At 42.2% G+C, this 20,861-nt stretch overlaps 1 protein-coding gene across 6 annotated transcripts in view; it reads right to left on the reverse strand.

Moving 5' to 3' along the window:
* EVL (Enah/Vasp-like) overlaps window positions 1-20,861 on the reverse strand; it is a 262,474-nt gene that overhangs the window by 73,769 nt on the left and 167,844 nt on the right. For all 6 annotated transcript variants that reach the window (XM_072630243.1, XM_072630245.1, XM_072630246.1 and 3 more), the window contains exon 3: window positions 8,518-8,695. In XM_072630243.1, the coding sequence (XP_072486344.1) occupies window positions 8,518-8,695 (178 nt within the window). The remainder of the gene's footprint in view (window positions 1-8,517; window positions 8,696-20,861) is intronic.

A 20,861-nucleotide genomic window follows, 5' to 3' on the forward strand; every position in this document is an offset into this window, starting at 1 on the left:
GACAGGAATATTATCTCATTTGATCCTCATAGCAACCCTGGAAAGCAGATGCCAGTATGATTCCCATTTTACAGTTGAGGAAAATGAGGCAGACAGAGGTAAAGTGACTTGCCCAGGGTCGCACAACTAGCAAGTGTCTGAGACTGGATTTGAATTCTTGTCTACTCTGATTCTAGTCTTAGCATTTATTCCACTTTACCCTAGCTGCCTTCCTGACTCCCAAGTCCAGTGCTCTAGCCATTACTACGTGCTACCACCTATACAATATTTTGGGCACCAATCTATTATAAGGGAAAGAAGTGATTCCCACCTTGGCTTTGTACTACCCATGTTTATATAACACTAACAATAATTTTAATTATAATGGACATTTTTATAGCAAGTGAAGGTTTACAAAGTGTTTTTCTTACAACAATCCTGGGAGTTAGGTAATGAGAATACTGTTCTCCCCATTTTTTAGATAAGTAAACTTAGGCCCATAAAAGCTTCACTGGACATCAGAATACAGACTCTATCTGATTCTAAGGCAAATGCTTTTTCAATGCATTGCACTATTGTGGTGAATATCTCAGTGGTCTTGGTGAAATTCCAAAGCAAGTTGATTTTTAACAAATATAACCAGAGTAATGAGGATTTTTATAAGGAGATGAGAGTAATGAGAAACCAAACCAACAGTGATAATGTCACACTTTATGTAAAAGTTGAATCTAGACACAGAAAGGACCTTGGAATATATCTGGATCACCTTCCTAAACACAGAAATTCTCTCTATAGAATTCTTGACAGATGCCTCTCCTACCTCTTTGTCATCATACTGCCACTTGTGAGGGACTTTTCACTGTCCTATGGCTCTGATTGTTAGGAAATTCTCCCACATTGGACCCAAATCTGCCTTCTACAATTAGTCCTAGTCTAGCTCTTCAGAGCCAAGCAGAATGATTCAAGCGTCACTTTCACTGGTGTTGTTCAATGGTTTTGTGTTTGTATGCAACTCTTTATGACCCTATTTGGGGTTTTCTTGGCAAAGATATTGGAGTGGTTTGCCATTTCCTTCTCCCAGTTCCCTTCACCTGGGCACCTGGGAGGTGCCAGTTCATTTTACAGATGAGGAAACTGAGGAAAACAGGGTTCAATGACTTGCCCAGGGTCACATAGCTATTAAGTGTCTGAGGCCAGATTTGAACTCAGGAAGATGAGTCTTCCTGCTGTCAATCCTACTTTGCCACCTAGTTGCCCCCAACTATGACTTAGCAAGCACCAATGTGTAAGGCAGGAGAAGAAAGAAAGGACTGGCTAATTTATTTTGGTATATGATGAGGCTCATCCTTCCTAAGCCCTGATATGCTCTGATTCTAGGAAGACAAAATAACCCCATGGAATATGTATAAAAATCAGTCTGTAGCAGCTAAAACCACAACTGGCTCCTTAGTCCCTACAGAATAAGACGCTCTTGGAGAATGACAAAGACTGTGCAGGAAGGAGAGGTCACTAACTGAAAATAGAAGTTCCCAGAACACTTGAAAGTGACAGTGACAAAAATGAGGGAAAGAATATAACTTGCCAACAGATGGCTGACAAAGACCCCCGCTTACTCTTGTTGTAGATTCCCTTCAGGAGGTAATTGAGGGAGATTCAACCTTTTCAGCATCTCTCAGGATTTCTGTCTACAGACAGAGATTTTGGTGACTAATTTCACTTTTGTGAAGTGGTGAGACAGCCCACAGGCCTCTCCAGACAAACAGTATTTATAGAACTGAGACTGGGAAGGGGTCTTGGAATCACAGACACATAAAATGTCAGGGCTGGCAACTTAAACATCTTTTTCATTTTACTGATGAGGAAACTGAGGATCAGAAAGGGAAAGTGATTTGCATATTCGTACAGACTCACTAATGTCTCTTTTATGGTTGTTTTTTTTTTTCCTTTCAAAGAGGACCAGTGTCATCATGGGGTGATGTCCTGACCTGAGCATGAATTGGATTTAAGAGAGGCAGAGTTGCACAAAGTCGTCAGCCTTCCTCTATTCCAGGGTCATCGAAATCGAGTGATATGATGAAAGTCAAAATGACTGGAGATGGCTGAGGATGCAGTGGATGACATTGGTGTCTTCAATGTCTGACCAAGCCCTAAGTGTTCCATAGAGTTTGCTTTGGCCACCTTCATGGACATTGAAATAAATTGTTCTCATTTACCCATTCCTTGGGGTGGAGGTGAAGGGACCCGGGAGGTGGGGAGCCTTTTCATGCTTGGGGTAGCCATCCTCCCTAACTCACCAATGGGTTTGAGGTCAGGTTACCCTCAACCTGGTTTAACCCATCTGCCAAACAATTTTAATGGCTTTATTTGGGTGTGGCCCATGCTACAGCTTGTTGGAGCCAGAGGTGAGAGAGTTAGGTGATAGGCAGACGCCAAAGGTGAATGAGCAGTCCTGTAAAGGGCTCAGCAGCCTTCCCAATAGAGGTGCTGGTTTTCCCTGAACATCTTACACACTAGTGACCTTCTACATAGCTATATGCATAATTCATTAGAATGTAAATACCTTGAAGGCAGGAATGGTTTTTCCTTTTTGTCTTTGAACTCTGTAACCCAACATAGTGCCTTCCTGGCACTTTTGGGAGAGACAGCACTATTTTGTAATTTCATTAGTGTGAGAAGGTCCAGATGAGGAATCCGTTTTACCACTGCAGATTTGCAACTGTAATGCAGCTTATTGGGTTTAGAGACTTGCAAGGTGTAACTAAGAAGGTTAAGTAAATTGCCTGGAGCCAGCCAGCCTTTGGGCACCTAAGTGTTGTAGTGGGTACAGCTCCAAGCCTGGAGTCAGAAAGACCTGAGTTCAAATGTGGCCTCAGACTCTTACTAGCTGTGTGACCCTGGGCAAGACACTTAACCCTGTTTGCCTCAGTTTCCTCATCTCTCAAATGAGCTGGAGAAGGAAATGGCAAACCACTCCAGTATTTTTACCCAGAAAACTCCAAATGGGGTCATGAAGAGTTGAACATGACTGACTCAACACACAGCCAATATGAGGCAAAGATAGGGCTTGACTCTGAGGTCATTTCTCTCTATTCACTACCCATGATGACTAGGACATAATAGGAGCTGAATATATTCTTGCTAGATTGTTTGAACGTCTTTTCTTTCTGTGAGCTCTTTGAAAGCAGGATTTGTGTCAAGTATAGGGCTTCACAGGGAGCTGGGTACTCAGGAAATATTTGTTGAACAGGATTGTAATCCCAGTGATGAGGTCATTGGCCACCTAAATGGTTTATTTGGGGAAAATGAGGTATCAGGGCTATGACCAAAGAAAGCACCCTTGAACTTCTCATGAAACCAAGAACACTTTACCCAAAGCCTGTACCTCATGACTCAGCCTCCACTATGTGATCTGGTTTATCTGTAAATAGCCACCGCCCAAAAGACACAGAGAGCCCTGGTCACTGTAGCGCTTGGGTTTCACCCAGGCAAGGGATAGATCAAATTACCTTCTTGTTATCCAACTCCTTCTTACTCACTCAGGCAGTTGGCCAGGATCCCGCACCAAAAATGTCCCCAACCTCCAACAAAGAAAACGTTAGAGTCCCAGCAATTGCAATTTTCTTCATAAGCTGTGGTCATTTCTCCCTCCTCTGTCTTCTCGTTACCCCCCCAAAATCTGTCTGTAGCCGCAGAAGTCTTTAGAACCCAAAGGGACCATTCAGTCCAACATTTCATTTTACAGAAGTGGCAACCAAGTCCCAGAGAAGTTAAGTCGCTTGTACAAGGCTGCATAGGTAGTACATAGCTGAGCTAGAATGTGAATTTTAGTTTTATAATTACAAATGCAGTCTTCTTTCCACTATACTACCCTCCCTGTCCATGGCACTTACCAGCTGTGTGAACTTGTGCAAGTCACTTAGGTTTTGTGTGCTTTATTTTCTTCATCTGTAAAATGAAGGTAATAATAGCGTCTACCTCCCAGGGTTATTGTGAGGATAAAATGAGATAATACTGTGTAACGTGCTTGCAAATCTTAAAGTGCTAAATAAAAGTTGTTGTCATTAAGATTTTGATTATTATTTAAACCTGGGGCTACCTTGTCTGTCTCTCCTAGGAGTTTCCTTCCCATAAGAATTAAAGGCCACAAATTTTTTTCTTATCATCTAGGGAAGTAACATTAGGTTATCAACATGTATGTATGTATGTATGTATGTCGTTGTTCCGTTGTTTTTTCAATTATATCCAACTCTTTGTGACCCCATTTGGGGTTTTCTTGGCAAAGATACTGGAATGGTTTGCCATTTCATTCTCCAGCTCATTTGACAGATGAGGAAACTGAGGGAAACAGGGTTAAGTGACTTGCCCAGGGTCACACAGCTAGTAAGCATTTGAGGTGATATTTGAACTCCAGAAGATGAGTCTCTCTCTCTCCAGGCTTGGCACTCTATCCACTGTACCACCTACCTGCTCCGTACACACACACACACACACACACACACACACACGTATATATATATACACACACACACACACACATGTATATATATACATACACATGTATGTATATATACACACACATATGTCTATATAGATATAATATACACACAGATATGTATACATCTATGTATATATCTTTATCTCAGAGTTGTTAAACAAGCACCAATCATAGGGAACTGTGTGGTTACTGATAAGAGTCCTTGAAGAATTCTGTAATCTCAGACTTGTAGAGTTGGAAGGGACCTGCTGGTCATCTAATTCAAACCATCCCTGAACACAAATTCCTTCTGTGTTTTCCTGAAGTCCTGCTCCAGCCTTTAATTAAAGACTTGCAGGAATGTGAACTGTCCTGGGGCAGACCTTGCCACTTTTGGAGAGCATTCATTGTTGGGAAGTTTTTCCTTATACTGAGGTGAGTTAGCTCCAGAAAGGTGTCATTTCAGTTCTGAAAATAACCAAGGCCTTTCTATCCAGTTGTCTCAAAGGGATGGTGGCTTCTGAAATCAACTTGGCACCTTCCAGAGGAATCCTAAATTGGTAACTGTTCTCATCACCCTCCAGAGACACAATAGGCAAAAAACACCCCTTTGCATGCCTGATGATATTAAAATAGTTAAAATACAAAATGACTTTTGGAGCTGACACTGGGAGATGTTTAGATGTTCACTTATGGCGGCTGGTTTAAGGTAGTAGGGTTTTAAATGACAGCCCCTTGATGGGCCATCTGGTGTCTCACCTGCACACAGACACTATTACTGCTCTTTGCTCTGCTTGGTGCCAGAAGGCAGAAGTAGCAGCAGGGACTACAATTTACAAAGTCAAGTCCACAAGCATTTATTAAATGCCTACTATTTGCTAGGCCCTGGGGATACAAAGAAAGCCAAAAGCAACCACAAAAAGAGAGGCAGCTTTTAGTCAGAAACAAAGAAAAAAATTTCCCTCATTAAGAGATGTCCAAAAGTCACTGACACTGTGATGACAAAATGACAAAAACTTTGAGATAGGAACTTCCAGTGAGGAAACTCCTTCTACCAATGTAAATTCCCAACTTGAAGCACTTGAATAGTGCAGTGGATAGAGCACTGGGTCTGAACTCTAAGTTCAAATCCAGCCTCAGATACTTACTATCTATGTAACCCTGGGCAAGTCACTTAACCCTTTTTGCCTCAGTTTCCCCATCAGTGTCTGGCACAAAGTAATTCCTTAACAAATGTTCACTCTCTTTCTTCTTCCCCAACCTGCAATTTATAGTCTCGGAAAGTTGCCTGGGGGTACTGGAAAGGTAAGAGACTTGTCAAGGCCCACACAGCCAGCATATGCCAGAAATGGGACTTTAACTTATTTCTTTCTGACTACAAGGCTGGTTTTCTATCCATTATGTAGCACTAGTATGATTGCCCCCACTGGGCACTGAGCCTTCAAGAGGTGGTAACTTGCCCACAGTCACATAGGTAGCAAGAGATGCAAATCAAAGCCAGGTCTTCTTGATCTGTATCTAATAGTCTTTCTACCACCCAAGTAATAATCCTCTTCTGGAATCCTCCTCTATTGCCTTCTATAAGGTAGAGATTCTCCTGGGATCTCTAGAGCTGGGTCAGAGGACTCCAAGCTAGCAGGCCTCTATCCCACATTGGAAAGGCTACAAATACAGCTTAGCAATGGACTCTAAGGTTATCTTCTGAGGACCAGCTGAGCTAAATGTAGGTGGGTTTATCGCCAGAAGACCATAGGATCAAAGCTCTAGGGGTGGAAAGGACCTCTGAAGCCCATCATTTTACAGTAGAGGAAACTGAGGCCCAGTGACATGTGCACAGTCAGAAAACCAGTAATGGCAATAATGGCTAACATCCATATAGTGCTTTAAGATTTGAAATACTAATAGCTACTATTTACCTATAATGCTTTAAGGCTGACAAAGCATTTTACACACATTATTTTATTTGATACAACAATCCTGTGAAGTAGGTATTGATTTATCTTTATTTTACAGATGAAGAAACCGAGGCAAATGGGTGACTTGCTGAGGGTCACAGAGTTAGTACATGTCTGAAGCGGGATTTGAACTCAGATCTTCCTGACTCTAGGTTCAACAGTGTGCCACCTAGTTGCTTCTACCTATATGGTTCCATTTGATCCTCACAACAACCCTGTGAAGCAGCTACTGTTATGATTATAACTATTTTACAGATTGAGAAGCTGAAGGGGAGAGAGGTTTAAGTGACTTGCCTAGAGTCACATAGCTAGTAAGTTTCAGCAGTGGGATTTGAATCCAGGCCCTCTACTTCTCACGTCAGTATTCTTTTCATTGTACTATGCTGTCTAGAGCAAACAACCTATTAATGCAGAGAGAAAGGGCTCTGATCTGCATTGGTGGAAGATATTCCCCACATGGATGAAATAGCACCCTGGAGCTATTTAATATATTAATATGATAGTAAATAAAATAGTAATATATATAAAATATTATATATGTAATATATAAAAATAGTAATATAGAAAATTAGTATAGTAATAGCATATAATATTATAGAATAGTAATATCACAAGAGTAGCCCTAGAGTCAGGAGGACCTGAGTTCAAATTAGGCCTCTGACACTTGATGCTTACTCATTGTGTGACCATGGGTAAGCCACTTACCCCTGATTGCTTTGAAAAAAAAAATAATCACAAGAATTCACATTGATTGTGAGCTAAAGTTTAATGAGCCATGGCTGGTTAGCAATTCATTTTACTCACTTCTCTTTTTAAATGAACCATTTATTCGACTTTTTCCCCTTTAACTGTTTTTTCCCCCTCCTTCCTTGACAAGTTGATTTGCAGAAGATAGATGAGAGCTTCTCAGATAAGGCTCACCCCTGGTGAAAAGACTTCTCAGGTTTGGGCTTCTGAGCTCCCCATTGCATAGGAAAGCTAATTCACCTCAAGCCCAGCCAGCAATTTCTGTTCCTCCAAGAAAGAGTCTGAGGTGCCTCTGACCAAGCAAATGTAGCTGCTGTCTAAAACTTAAAGCAGCTCTCAAAGGCGGAAGGCCCAGAGCACTGCAGGGTTAAGAGATTAGATGCTTAAAAGGAAAATTTTCAAAGGTCACAGGAAACCCACCAAGTCTTGGGCAGATATGTAGGCAGGCAGTGCTTTCTATATCTGTAAAAGTCCTGAAATAACCATATGGGGGCTGCACACTGAGACAGCAGGCGTGACGTTCCCCACTCACTGTCTCCTATCTAGTCTAGGCTCGGGGCCAATGATTTTCCACTATAAACTTCAATTTTATTGATAGTAATGTTTACACCAGCCAGTGGGGAAGAGCTACCCCTTCCAGCTCAGTAGCAGACGCCCCAGTCATAAGATTCTCCATGAGAATGTATCTACAGGCTAATGGAGTTAGTGCTGCTGGAATTCCAGAATGCCTCCTTCTCCTTCTACCACCTCCCAGCTTTTCAACAAAGGACACACCATTTTGTTTCTCTGTCCCAAGTCCAATGCATATGGAAAGAACGTAGGATTTGGACTCAGAAAGTAGGGTACTAGAAAATGCTCCAGGGTTCAAATCTTGCCTCTGAATGTTTACTAGTTTTGTTTTTTTTAACCTTTCTGGATCTCAGTTTCCTGATTTATAAAATTTACAAAATTCCATGTAAAATTACTAGGTTGGACTAGAAGGCAGCTGAGGTCTCTTTCAACTGCAAAACTATGCTCCCATAACTTGAGTTCTACCATAATTATCCATATGACTTTGGACAAGTATACCTTGTTTTTCTCATCTGAGGGAGTTTGTCCAATCTCATCCTGGGAACTCTGTGCTCCAGAAAGTGGGAAGAGGATGACAGGAAAGCATGTATAACTAGGTCTTGATGGGCTGCTAGCAATCAAACATAGTTCTCACACGTGACAAGTGAAATTCCACCTTCCGCTTTCATTCTCCCTTCCCTTCCCCCTTCTTGGGTATTCTTAAGTGAGTTCAGCCTAGAATTTCAGCCCCAATAGAGAAAGGCCCTGGAGAGCAGGAAAATGACCCCACATAAAGCCCTTGGAGCTGCTTACCTCCGTCTTGGGAATTCATGATGTTCAGAGCAAAGAGCATTGCATTGGAGAAGGTGGTCGCTTCCTCCTTGCTGGCGAAATTCAAGCCATAGACCTGCCGGGCATCTCGCCACTGGTGAAATGTTGGTGTAGCCTGATTGTACTTCAGCCCTTTCACAATTGAATAATTGATCACGACCTGAAAGGTGGGGGATGGGGGGTGGAGGGAGGGAGGAGAGACACAAGTAAATAAATAAAATGGGACAAGTAGAAGGGTGGAAGGAAGGTAGGTAAGTTGCTGTCCATGCAAGCCAGTGCTAGACCAAAGAACCCCAGAGGAAGATGTTCCAGCCTGAGGGATGGGGCTGGAGGTAGAAGAAAGCAAGAAAGAGGAAGCTTTCAGACTTGGACCTTGGTGCAGTGGAAAGAGCTCTAACCTTGGGGTATGAGTACCTGGGCTTAAGTCCTGGCTTTGCCAATTATTAGCTGGGTGCCCTTGGGTGAGTTCCTTTACATCTCTGGGCTTTATATTCATCTATGAAGGGAAGGGGTTGTAGTTAACCCCTAAGGTCCCTTTCAGCTCTGAGGTTTTCATTCAATGAATACTTAAGTGGCCATTCTATTCAAGGCCCTCTGTTAAGTGCTATGAGATATATAGATACACACACACAAGACATAGGCCCTGTCCTCAAGAAGCTCATGTGCTTATCTGAAAAATGATATGATGTACAATTAGATGACAAAAAGCATATATAATAAGGCCAATGAACACTGGGTATATAGTAAGTGCTTAACAACTTCTTGCTGACTGTCTACTAAAAATTATTCTATTGGACTTCTCACAGTAAGACTTGCCTTCAATCTATCTTTTCCTAGGCCATACTTTACATTTCAACCTATGTCATCTTCCTAATGCACTGCCCTGATCATGCCACTCCTTGACACACAAACCTTTACTAAAAGTTTTCCACTGCCTATTTACAGAAAACTATCACTTCCAATCCCGACATTCAAGGCTCTGTCAAATCTGACTCCAATGGACCATCCTTATGTCCTGCTATTTCCTTCAAACAGCCTGTGTTCCAATTCAGCAAGACTACTTGTCCAGCTGTCATTTTTATTCTGAACTCCCTTGTCCTTGTGCCTTTACTAATGCCACTTCCATTGCTTGGAATGTACTATGTGAGGGCTCTAGGAATTCAGAGGAGTGAGAATTCCTTATGGTTGAGGGGAAAGGAGGAAGGGGCTTCCCAGGGAGTTTATAGCCCTCATACTTTTCTCAGTCCTCATTTTTTTTGACTTCTTTATTTGGTCACTTCTTTCTGGATACTCTCTTTGTTTTTCTGTATGATGCTGGCCTTTCTTGGTTGCCATTCCACCGGTCTGGACTCTCCTCAGTCTCCTTTGCTGGATTGTTAACCATATCCTAGCCCTTAACTCAAGGCATCTCCCAAGGCTCTGTTGTGGGCTCCCTTCTCTTCTTTCCCTACATCTTTCCTTGTTGATTCCATCAGTTTCCCAGGAATTCAATTATTTCAATGCAGTTAACTTTTGACTGTCTATATTCAACCCTAACCTCTTTTGAACTTCAGTCCCACATCACCAACAACCCAAAGGGCATTTACTCAGCAAACTTATTATCTACTTCCACCCCACCCCCTTCCTAACTTCCCTATTTCTGCTTAGGCTTCCATTATCCTTTCAATCACCGAGGTTGGCAAGCTTGGAGTCATTCATGACTCTTCCTTCTCCTTCAACTCTGGCCCACCCCATATTCCAACTGCCAAGTCTCATCAATTCTACGTCCACAATCTCTCTGGCACGAGTCCCTTTCCTCTCCACTAAAATGGTCACTACCATTCTGGTTCAGGCCTTCATTACCATTTCCTTGACTTCTGTAATAGTCCCTTACATCATGTCTCGGCCCTCTCCGATCCATCCCACCACATAGCTGACAAATTGATATTCTTTAAGCACAGCTCTAACTATGTCATTCCTTGGCTGGAGAAGCTTCAGAGGATCCTGCTTGCCTCTAGGATAAAATATAAATGGCTTGGAATTAAAAACCTGTCAATTCCATTCCATTCTACCTTTCTAAGCTTAATGCACATGGCTTCCTTTCCTCCAAGTACCAGCAAAACAGACTTATTTCCTCTTCTTTATTCCCACAACATTCCATATTCTATTTCATTTCAGTGTTTTTGCTTCCAGCTACCCACCATGTCTAGATATATTCCCTCCTTATTTCCATTTCTAAGACTTCTTTCAAGTCTCAAGGGCTATCTTCTACATACAGCCCTCCCTCACTCAAAACAAAATCAAGTGCAAGTCATGTCATTATTTCTCTGATGGCATGGTCTTCTTCGGCAATGAAGGATGAACACACACATCTTCTACGTAAGACCTGTCTTTTTCTTCCCGATGGTTTCCCTCCTAAAATTCCTTTGTATATATTTAATTGTTTTATCTATGTACATGTTGTTTAGAACCAATAAAATGAAAGCTTCTTAAATTCAGGCCCATTTTTTTTACTACAGCTTCTGCCACATAGTAGGTACTTAATAAATGCTCATTGAATGAATGTTTTATGGAGGAGATAAGACACTTATGTTGCTCTTTTTGAGTCATTTCAGTCATGTCTGAGTCCTTGTGATCCCATTTGGGGTTTTCTTGGCAAAGATACTGGAGTGATTTGCCATTTCCTTCTCCAGTTCATTTTCCAGATGAGGAAACTGAGCAAACAGGTTTAAGGGACTTGTCCAGGGTCACATAGCTATTAAGTGTCTGAGGTTGGATTTTGAACTCAGGTCCTCCCAATCCAGGGCTAGTGCTCTAAATATGGCTTAGCCACCCCAAAACATTTACTCAAATGAACATTGTGAGGGGATTATAAATCTTTTCTTCTCCTGCACCTTTCTACGGTGCTGTGAGGAATATATGATCCATTCCCCTTTCATTCTCATAGACCTTCTGATGAACAGTCCTAGCTAATTTGAATACCTCACTCAGATATTATTGTGGGAACTTTGGAGATGGAGATAATCATAAAAAGTGGCATGCTGTCTTGAGCCTTTAGACATATGGGGAGTACTGATGTGAGTGGAAATTATAGCATCGAGGTGCTAGAGGAAAGATAAATTCAAACAGTGACAAATCACCACAAGTCAATGTGGAATCAAGGAGAGAACCCTACAGGTAAGGTACAAGGGGAGATGGTAAGGCCTGGGCCTGGAAACAATAATAATGCCTCGAGAAACAGAGCCTTCATGTCTTCTCCCCTCTCCCACCTTTCCAGTCTTTCTACACTAACTCAGCCCCACCTTCCCTTCCCACCCCTCCAGCGACAGTGGCCTCTATGTTGTTCCTGGCAAGGGACATTCCTCTCTAGATTCTGACATCTTCCATAGCTGTCCTCTGTGCCTGGAATGTGCTCCTCCCTCACCTCCACCTCTTATTTCCTTTAAGGCCCAACTAAAATCTCATCTTCTACAGAAAACCTTTCCTAATCCCCTTAATAATAGTGCTTTCATCTGTTGATTATCTCTGGTTTATCCTGGTTATGCTTCATTTGTACACGGATGTCTGCATGTTGTATCCTGTACTAGATTTCGAGTTTCTTGAGAGCAGGGACTGTCTTTAACTTTCTTTGTACCTGCAGTACTTTGCACAATGCCTAGAATGTAGTAGGTACTTAATAAATGTTTTTTGATTGATTACTGTGAGGATGAGGATTGGGGCTGAGTAGGGGAACTATTAGACAGACAGGACACGGATGGGTTCCATCAGACACAGGGATTTGAGAAGCTGACCAGGGCTGGCCAGATGATCGAAAGCTGGAAAAAACCCTACAGATAACCTAGTCTTTTTACAGATGGGAAATGGAAATCCAGTTTGGTTAAGGAATTTTCCCAGGTGATAGTGCTAATAAATGATACATCAGGATCAGAATCATTGACCTCTGACTCCAAATTCAGCACTCTGTCCTTCACACTATAATGTCCAGCAACTTCTTGGGCCTCCAGATATGGGACTCCACCTTTTCTCTCCTTCTACTTGGCTTTAGCCTACATGAAATTTTTTAAAAAAAGTTTTATTTATTAAAGACCCTACCTCCCACTCCAAGCCATTGCTTGACTAAATCCACAAATTCCTAGTCATATGAGCCTTGGTTAAAGGAACTGGGGAACTTTAACGAGGAGAAGACTTAAGGGGAGATGACTGACTGTTGTCTTCTAATACCTGAAAAATTATAATGAAGAAAATCAATCAATCAATCAGTCAACGTTTATTAAGTAGCTATATACCAGACATTGTTGTATACAGTGGGGATACAGAAAGAGACCAAAGTCCCTCTCCTTAAGGAACTTAAACAATCTAATGAGGGAGAAAACACACACACAAATATATACAAAGCAAGCTATGGAGAGGATAAATAGGAAATAATTAACAGAGGAAAAGCACTGAAATTAAGAGATATTGTAGAAGGCTTCCTTAGAAAGTGGGATTTTAGTTGGATCTTAAAGGAAGCCAGGGAGGTTAGTAGCTGGAGAGAAGGAGGGAGAGTGTTCCAGGCAGAGAATGCCCAGAGCTGAGAGATGGAGTGTCTTGTCTGTGGTACACACAGGAGGCCAGGTGCCACTGGAATGAAGAGCATGTATCAGGAAATAAGGTATAAGAAGACTGGAAAGGTAGGAGGGGCTAGGTTATGAAGGTTTTGAATGTGAAACAGCATTTTTTTTTGTTGGTCTACAAGCTTTTATTAAGCACTTACTGTGTGACAAGCCCTATACTAAGTGCTGGGGTACAAATACAAGTAAAAAGATAGTCTTTACCCTCAAGGAGCTAATATTTTTTTTTTTATTAAAGAAATAGGTGAGTTTAGTTTTTATTTTTTTTCAACATTCACTTTTATAAGATTTTGAGTTTCAATTTTTTTCTACCTTCCCTCCCCCTTCCCCAAAATGGCAAACAATCTGATATAAGCTATACATGTACAGTCATATTAAATATATTTCTACATTAGTCATAAAATAGAGCATTTTAAAAATTTGATGCTGAAGGCAATAGGGAGCCACTGCAGTTTATTGAGTAGGGTGGAGTGACATGACTGTACCTATACTTTAGGAAAATTACTTTGATGGCTGAATGAAGGATGGACTACAGCAGGGCGAGACATGAGGCAGGCTATTGCAATAGACCAGGCATGAAGTGATGAGGGCCTGTACTAGGGAGGCAGTGTCAGGGGAGAGAAGGGGGTATATTTGAGAGATGTTGCAAAGATGAAACTGGAAGGCCTTGGCAAGAGCTTGGATATGGGGGAGAGGGGGGATCAGAGATAGTAAGGAGTCCAGGATGACCCCTAGATTAGGAGCCTGAGGGACTGGAAGCATGGTGTTGGCCTCTATAGTAATAGGGAAGGTCGAAGAAGGGGGAGGGTTTGAGGCAAAGAAAATGAGCTCTGTTTTGGATATTTTAAATTTAAGATGTTTACTGGACGTCCATTTAAAGATGTCTGAAAGGCAGTTGGAAATACAAGTCTGGATGTCAGCAGAGAAATTGGGGCAGGAAAGGTAGATTTGAGAATTATCAGCATAGAGATGGTAACTACATCCATGGGAACTGGTGAGATCACCTAATGAAGTAGTATAGAGGGAGAAGAGAAGAGGGCTGGCACCAAACCCTGAGGGACGTTGGTGGTTGGAGGGCATTATCTGGAGAAGGATCTAGTAAAGTAGAAAGAGAAGGAGCAGTCAGATAGGTAGGGGAAAATGGGATAGTAAACTGATAAGGAAGGCGTAGTAGGATTGCCTAGCAGCAGTGAGAGCCCGCTTATGTGTAACATAAATATGTAGTGGATTCAGAATAGCTGCATGATTTTCTCCACCTTCACTTAAGGCAACAAATGATGGGAGTGATCCGAGGGTGAGGCTGGGCTGGGCATAATTAGTGATTTGATAAGAGGACTGGGGATTCCAGAGAGGAGGACAGTGTAGAATTGAATTGGTTCACCAAGAGGTCAAGATGGGGAAAAGAAGAAAAAGTGATTGGTGCAGAGGAAATGGCTCGGGAGAGAACTGAAGGGTCAAAAGATTGGAGGTCATAGCATGGCAGATGAAGAGCAGGGTTATGCAAGGAGAGGTAGAGGGAGAGGTGAAAAGCCCATAGATTATGGCCAGATAAGGGGATTTCAGAATTCTTGAATAAAGAGGTGGTAAGCTTGTGGGTGATGGCCAGATCAAAGGTCGTTATGTGCAGTGGCAAAGGTCAGAAAGAGAGTTAAGTAATCACTAAATATATATTAAGTGCTTACTATGTATGTGCCCGGCCCTGTGCTAAGTGCTAAGGACACAAAAAGAGGCAAATAACAGTCCCTGTCCCCAAGAAGCTTACAGTCTAACAGGGAAGACAATATACAAACACACACACACGCATATATAAAAAGCTGTGTTTATGGTAACTAGGAAATAATTAACGGAGAGAACACACTGGAATTAAGACGGCTTAGGAAGCCTTCCAGGAGAAGATGGGCTTTTAGTTGGGATTTATTATTGGGTCTGTCCTTCATTTTCGAAGAGGACCGTGCCATCGGAGAAATGATGACATGACTTGAAATTGACATTGTTCTGAGTGAGGGAGGGCTGTGCAGGTCACCAGCCTCACTTCTCCTCCTGAGCCATCTGAATCCAGTGACCAGATATTCATCGGGATGACTGGAGTTAGGATTCAAGGAAGCTAGGGAGGTCAGTAGGTGTAGCAGAAGAGGGAGAAGCAGACACAAGTTCAATATTAGAAAGGGCTCATGGTCACTGGAGGTATTCAAGCAAAAAATTCTGGAGGTATTCTGCCAGGAAACTAGAAAATTCTGTAGGAATTCCTACACTGAGAAGAAGTTCACTTTAAATGACCATGAAGTTTTTGTTTTTTTTCCTTGTACTCTGTGGAATATGATGTAGAGGAAAGAACATTTGATTTGGAGGCAAAAGAACTGAATTAAAATTCAGGCTCTGATACTTCAAATCAGTGTGACCTTGTGCAAATCATTTCACTTTACTGGGTTTCAGTTTCCTTCTCTTTAAAATGAGCAGCTTGGAATAGATGACCTCTAAGGTCCCTTTCAGCTCCAAATAGTATAACTCTACAAGCCTATACAGTGAAACTAGGAAGTGCAGCAGACAGAGAGCCAGGTCTGGAGTCAGAAGACCTGAGTTCAAACCTGGCCTCAGACACTTACTGTCTGTGAGACCCTGGGCAAGTCACTTAACCCTTAGTTTGCCTTAGTTTCCTTATCTGGGAAAGGAAATGACCAACCACTCTAGTATCTTTGCCAAGAAAACTCCAAATGGGGTCATGAAGAGTCAGACACAACTGAAAATGACTGAACAACAGGGAAGTCTATACATGGTATTGTCTGTTGATAGTACATGGGATCAGAGGATCGTAGACTGAGGAAAGGTCCTCAGAAGTCATTTAGTTCAGAAATCTTAACACAGGCCAAACTAGATTAAAATGCAATTGAGAAATATTTTAAAAAATACAACAGAATATAGATAATATCCATGTTAATATGCTGTTTTCTAAATCAAACAGGGCCTTCAGGGATAGTCATGTACTATTTAGTGGCTCAATTTCTGAGTTTTGACAACAATGGTCCAGGGGTGGGGAACCTGCAGTCTCCAGGCCATATGTGGCCCTCTAGGTCCTCAAGTGAAGCCCTTTGATCGAATCCAAACTTCACAGAACAAATCCCCTTAGTAAAAGTACTCGTTTGAACTTCGAAAGTCCTTTAGTCAGAAATACTCTCAGTTGGAGCAGCTTAGTCCAGGCATCCCTCTGTATTATTTGAATGACCATCCCAGTGGGGTTTCCAGGGTGACAAATCAGCCCAAGAAGAGATATCCATTTCCATGCCTTCACTTATAACTACTCCGCTCGGCCTGAGGCGAGATGAAATGTGCTTCCTTGCTTTCCAATGACAACAATATCTAGGGAATCTATGGGCGGCTAGGTGGCGCTCTAGTGCGCAGAGGGCCTGGCCTGAAGTCAGGAAGACTCATCAAATCTGACTTCCCACACCTACTTAGCTGTGTGACCCTGGGCAGGTCCCTTAATTCTGTTTGCCTCAGTTTCATCATCTGTAAAATGAGCTGCAGAAGGAAATGTCAAACCATTCCAGTATCTTTGTCAGGAAAACCTCACATGGGGTCACAAAGAGTCAGCTATGGCTGAAAAAAAGGATCTGAAGCAACCGGAGAAACAAAAAATCATATCTATATATGTATATGTATACACACACATATACATATACACGCATATGTGTGTGTACACACATGTATATATGTGTATGAATGCACATATATATGTGTGTATATATGTGCACATACATATACATATATAACAGTTGTTTCAGTTGTGTACAACTCTTCATGACCCCATTTGGGGTTTTCGTGGCAAAGATCCTGGAATGATTTGCCATTTCCTTCTCCAGGTCATTTTACAGATGAGGAAACTGAGGCAAAGAGTGTTAAGTGACTTGCCTAGGGTCACATAGCTAGTAAGGACCTGAAGCCACATTTGAACTCAGGATGTCTTTCTGACTTCAGGCCCTGCCCTCTATCTACTGTGCCACCCAGTTGCCCTAATTGGCTAAATGCTTCCCAATTATGTTTCAATCGGGTTCAAGTGGTCCTCAGGAGTGTGCAGGCTACCAGTCTGCCATCCCTGTTCTAGACTCTAAGTGGAGACCCATTCACTTCTTATAATTTCTGTCTATAAACTGTGAGGGATATTCTAATAATGATAATAACATCTAACATTTATATGGCACTTAGTATGTGCTAGGGACCGTACATTTCATGATCATTTCATCTTCAGAACCTGGGGAGGCAGGTGCTATGATGACCCCCATTTTACAGATGAAGAAACAGAGGCAGAGGTTAAATGATTTACCCAGGGTTACACAGCTATTAAGTTTTTGAGGGTGGTTTTGAACTCTCTTCTTTCTGACTCCAGGCCTGACATCCTATTTGCTATGCCAATTGGCTCTAGGTGTTCTACCTCCTTATGGGCTTCGCCCTGGAAGGCCTGCAGCACCATCATTACAATTCAGAGGCATGGTAGACAAATGCTCCAAGCCTGCAGGTCTTAATTCACTGCTTTCAGGCCCACTATCCCCCCCTTTATTTATTGGCTCAAGCCTGGACAGGTTGGGATGCCTTCAGTTTTGGGGCCTAATGATTGTTTCTTACAGAAGTGGTGAGCGTTGGGGCTGGGTTGTAACTTTGCCACTAATTTGCTGTGTGACCTTGGGCAAGTTGCTTTTGTCTCTGGGTCACAGTTTCTCAGTCTGTAGGACGAAGGGATGAACCAGATGATCTTTTAAGTTCCCTTAACCTCTGATTGATCTAGATTGCTGCTACCCTAACTTGACATATGCATTTCTCTGCGTTCTCCTTCAAAGTATAGTCAGTATGAGTTGTTCCTGAACGATGTACTGGGGCAGGGCCAAGAATGAGCTGGACCTGGAACAGGCTTTTTGAGCCAATTGTTAAATTTTCAGTGTAAGCATTTACACCTTGGAAACTGGCAAATGCTACTGGCATACATCCCCCACCCCACCTCCACCCCCAGCTCTTGTAGTTAAATATCAGCATGCTATTGGACCGGGCTGTCTTGCTCATTAGGTGAAAAAGGTATCCTACCTTCAGATGAAGGAAGTTTCTACATATTCATTTATATAAAAGGTAGTTACTGGGTTCTAGTCCTAGGGGTGGAGTTGGAGGGACAAAGATGACTGAAACAAAGTTTTTGATCCCCATGAAGCTTATAGTCTATTAGGAAAATACACACACACACACACACATACACACACACACACACACACACACGAGACTGTAAAACAAAGCATAATGTAAAAGTGTTCCAAAAAGTCTTACAAAGTGGAGGTCAGAGAAAGGAGAGGGTACTTCTCTTGAAGGGGTCGGGAAAATCTTAGAGGCAGAAGCATTGGGCCCCAGACTGGAGGAACAAAGAGGAATTACATTCCCAAATCTTGGAGGGGGACGGCATTAGAGGCATACGAAGTTGCCTGGGAAATGCAGGAACAGGGAAATTTGGGGAATAGTTTGCTAGAAAGTTTGATCTGATGACTTAGAGCTACACATGGCCCTCTTCCTTGATTTCCTGTTCTCATGCTTCAGAATCATCCTGAGATGTTTCTGACATAGCTGGCTGCAATTCAGCCACCACAGAGAGAGGAAGCCTGAGGCGGTGAAAAGAACACAGGCCGGGGAGGGAAGAAAACAGAGCTTTGGTGGCAGCTCCATCACTCGGCTTCCTGTGTGACCTTGACCAGGTCCCTCTTACTTGCTAGGCCCCTATTTCCTCATCAGTAAAATGCAAGTCGAAATGAATAGTGGCAAGTCCCTTTTCCTCTCTGCCATTCTTTGGTTCTGTGGATCTAAGGTACTTTCTTGTTCTGGACGTTTTGTGATTTCCTTCCATGAGTTGCAAGGGCATGAAAATATAACCATTAACCATTAGTCTTTTATACAATGGAGTTTCCTATAAAATACTCCTTTGTAAGTTCCCATAAGCAGACACCAAGTCACTGAGCTCCCTTTTTGAGCTAAAATGAGGCATGAGGCAGCTAGGTGGTACAATGGTTAGAGCATCCTGGAGTCAGAAAGACCTGAGTTCAAATCTAGCCTCAGATACTTAGCAGTGAGCCTCTCTTTGCCACAGTTTCTTCAACTGTAAAATGGGGATAATGATAACACCTCCCCAAATTATTGTGAGGATCAATAATTGTAAAGTGCGTGGCACATAGTAAATGCTATATAAGAGTTAGTTATTATTAAAATTCTAAGATTGAATGAGTCTAAGATTTTAAGGTCCTTATTGAAAAATGAAACAGAAAACACCAAAGCTGTAGTTTTCTCTGTCACAGCCACCAAAAATCACAATGCCCTGGAAAGCTTTCTGCCCTGTCTCAAAACCATCTGGCCCTCACTAAATCATCTGCTCTCCAGGGGTTAGTAAATGCTGGGCTTATCCAGCAAACAGAACCCACACAACATGGGTAGCCTCCTCCTCTGTCCCAAATCTGTGATTCTCAAGTGGAGGATGTACTCACACATCCATCCTCAGGTTCCTTTCTGAGGCTTTGAAGGTTAAAAATAAACCCCAGATGGGAAGGTGGCAAAAAGAGTGTTTCTTCCAAATACCTGCCATGCCCTCCCTTGTTCTTAGTTGGGAAAAAGACCTTGCTGGGGAGGTTAAGAACCATCTAAAGTTTTTGCTCCCGTTCCCTGGTCCTCTTACCAGTTGAGACTTGGTTAATTTTGAATTTTAAATCAGGCATAGCTGTAAGAGGATTGATCAAGTGTAGCTCTGATACCTTGATAGAGAAGCCACTGAACCTTAGTTTCTTTGTCAGTAAAATGGGAAAGAGATAATACCTGTAGTAGGTATCTCTTAATGTTGTTCTGAAGAAAACATCTTGTTAGCAGTAAAGTACTTTCGAAATGAGTGGGGTTGTATTGAGAGCTGTTTAGAGTCACTGAGAGGCTAAGTGACTTGTCCTGGGTCATGCAGCTGGGATACATCAGAAGCAAGGTTGAACCCAGGTTACGCTGACTCTGAGGTCACATATCTGAATCACAGCCACTAGGCTATGTTCCCTCTTTTACCATTACTAAAAATGCTGTACTATTATTCCAAGTATCTTGGTCAGTTCCCATGTTAATATTTGAGTTGTTCTGAATAAATACTCATGGAGAATTTTGACCAGGTAGAAGAGAATTTTTAGACCAGGAAGGAACTATAGAGACTGTATGGTTTAGTTTTTTTATTTTACAGGGAAGGAAACTGAGGCCCAGAAAAGAAGTGATCTGAGCAAGGTCACACAGCTAAGTGACAGGACGAGAACTCAGTTCTCTTAACAACTTGACTAATGCGCTTTCTACATTGCTTTTGAAGGCAGCTAGGTGGCTCAGCAGATAGAGGGCTGGGCCTGGAGTTAGGAAGACCTGAGTGCAAATCTGACCTCAGACTATAAATAGCTGCGTGACTGTGGGCAAGTCACTTAACCTCTGTTTGCCTTAACCCCCTGGAGAAGGAAATGGCAAACTGCTCCAGTGTCTTTGCCAAGAAAACCCCATAGAGGTAGTATTGGCATGCTATGGTCCACAGGGTCATGAAGAGTTGGATGTGGCTGAATGGTTGAACAATCACTCTAACTCTACTGACTTCTGAATCCATCCTAAGATGGTGATGTTTCTATAAACCATGCCACATGAGACTCATTTGGAAGAACTAGGGATTTTCAGCCCATAGAAGAGAAAACTCAGGGACAGCAAGAAATGTGT

The sequence above is a fragment of the Notamacropus eugenii genome, chromosome 1, assembly GCF_028372415.1.
Source record: "Notamacropus eugenii isolate mMacEug1 chromosome 1, mMacEug1.pri_v2, whole genome shotgun sequence".
Lineage (NCBI taxonomy): Eukaryota > Metazoa > Chordata > Mammalia > Diprotodontia > Macropodidae > Notamacropus > Notamacropus eugenii.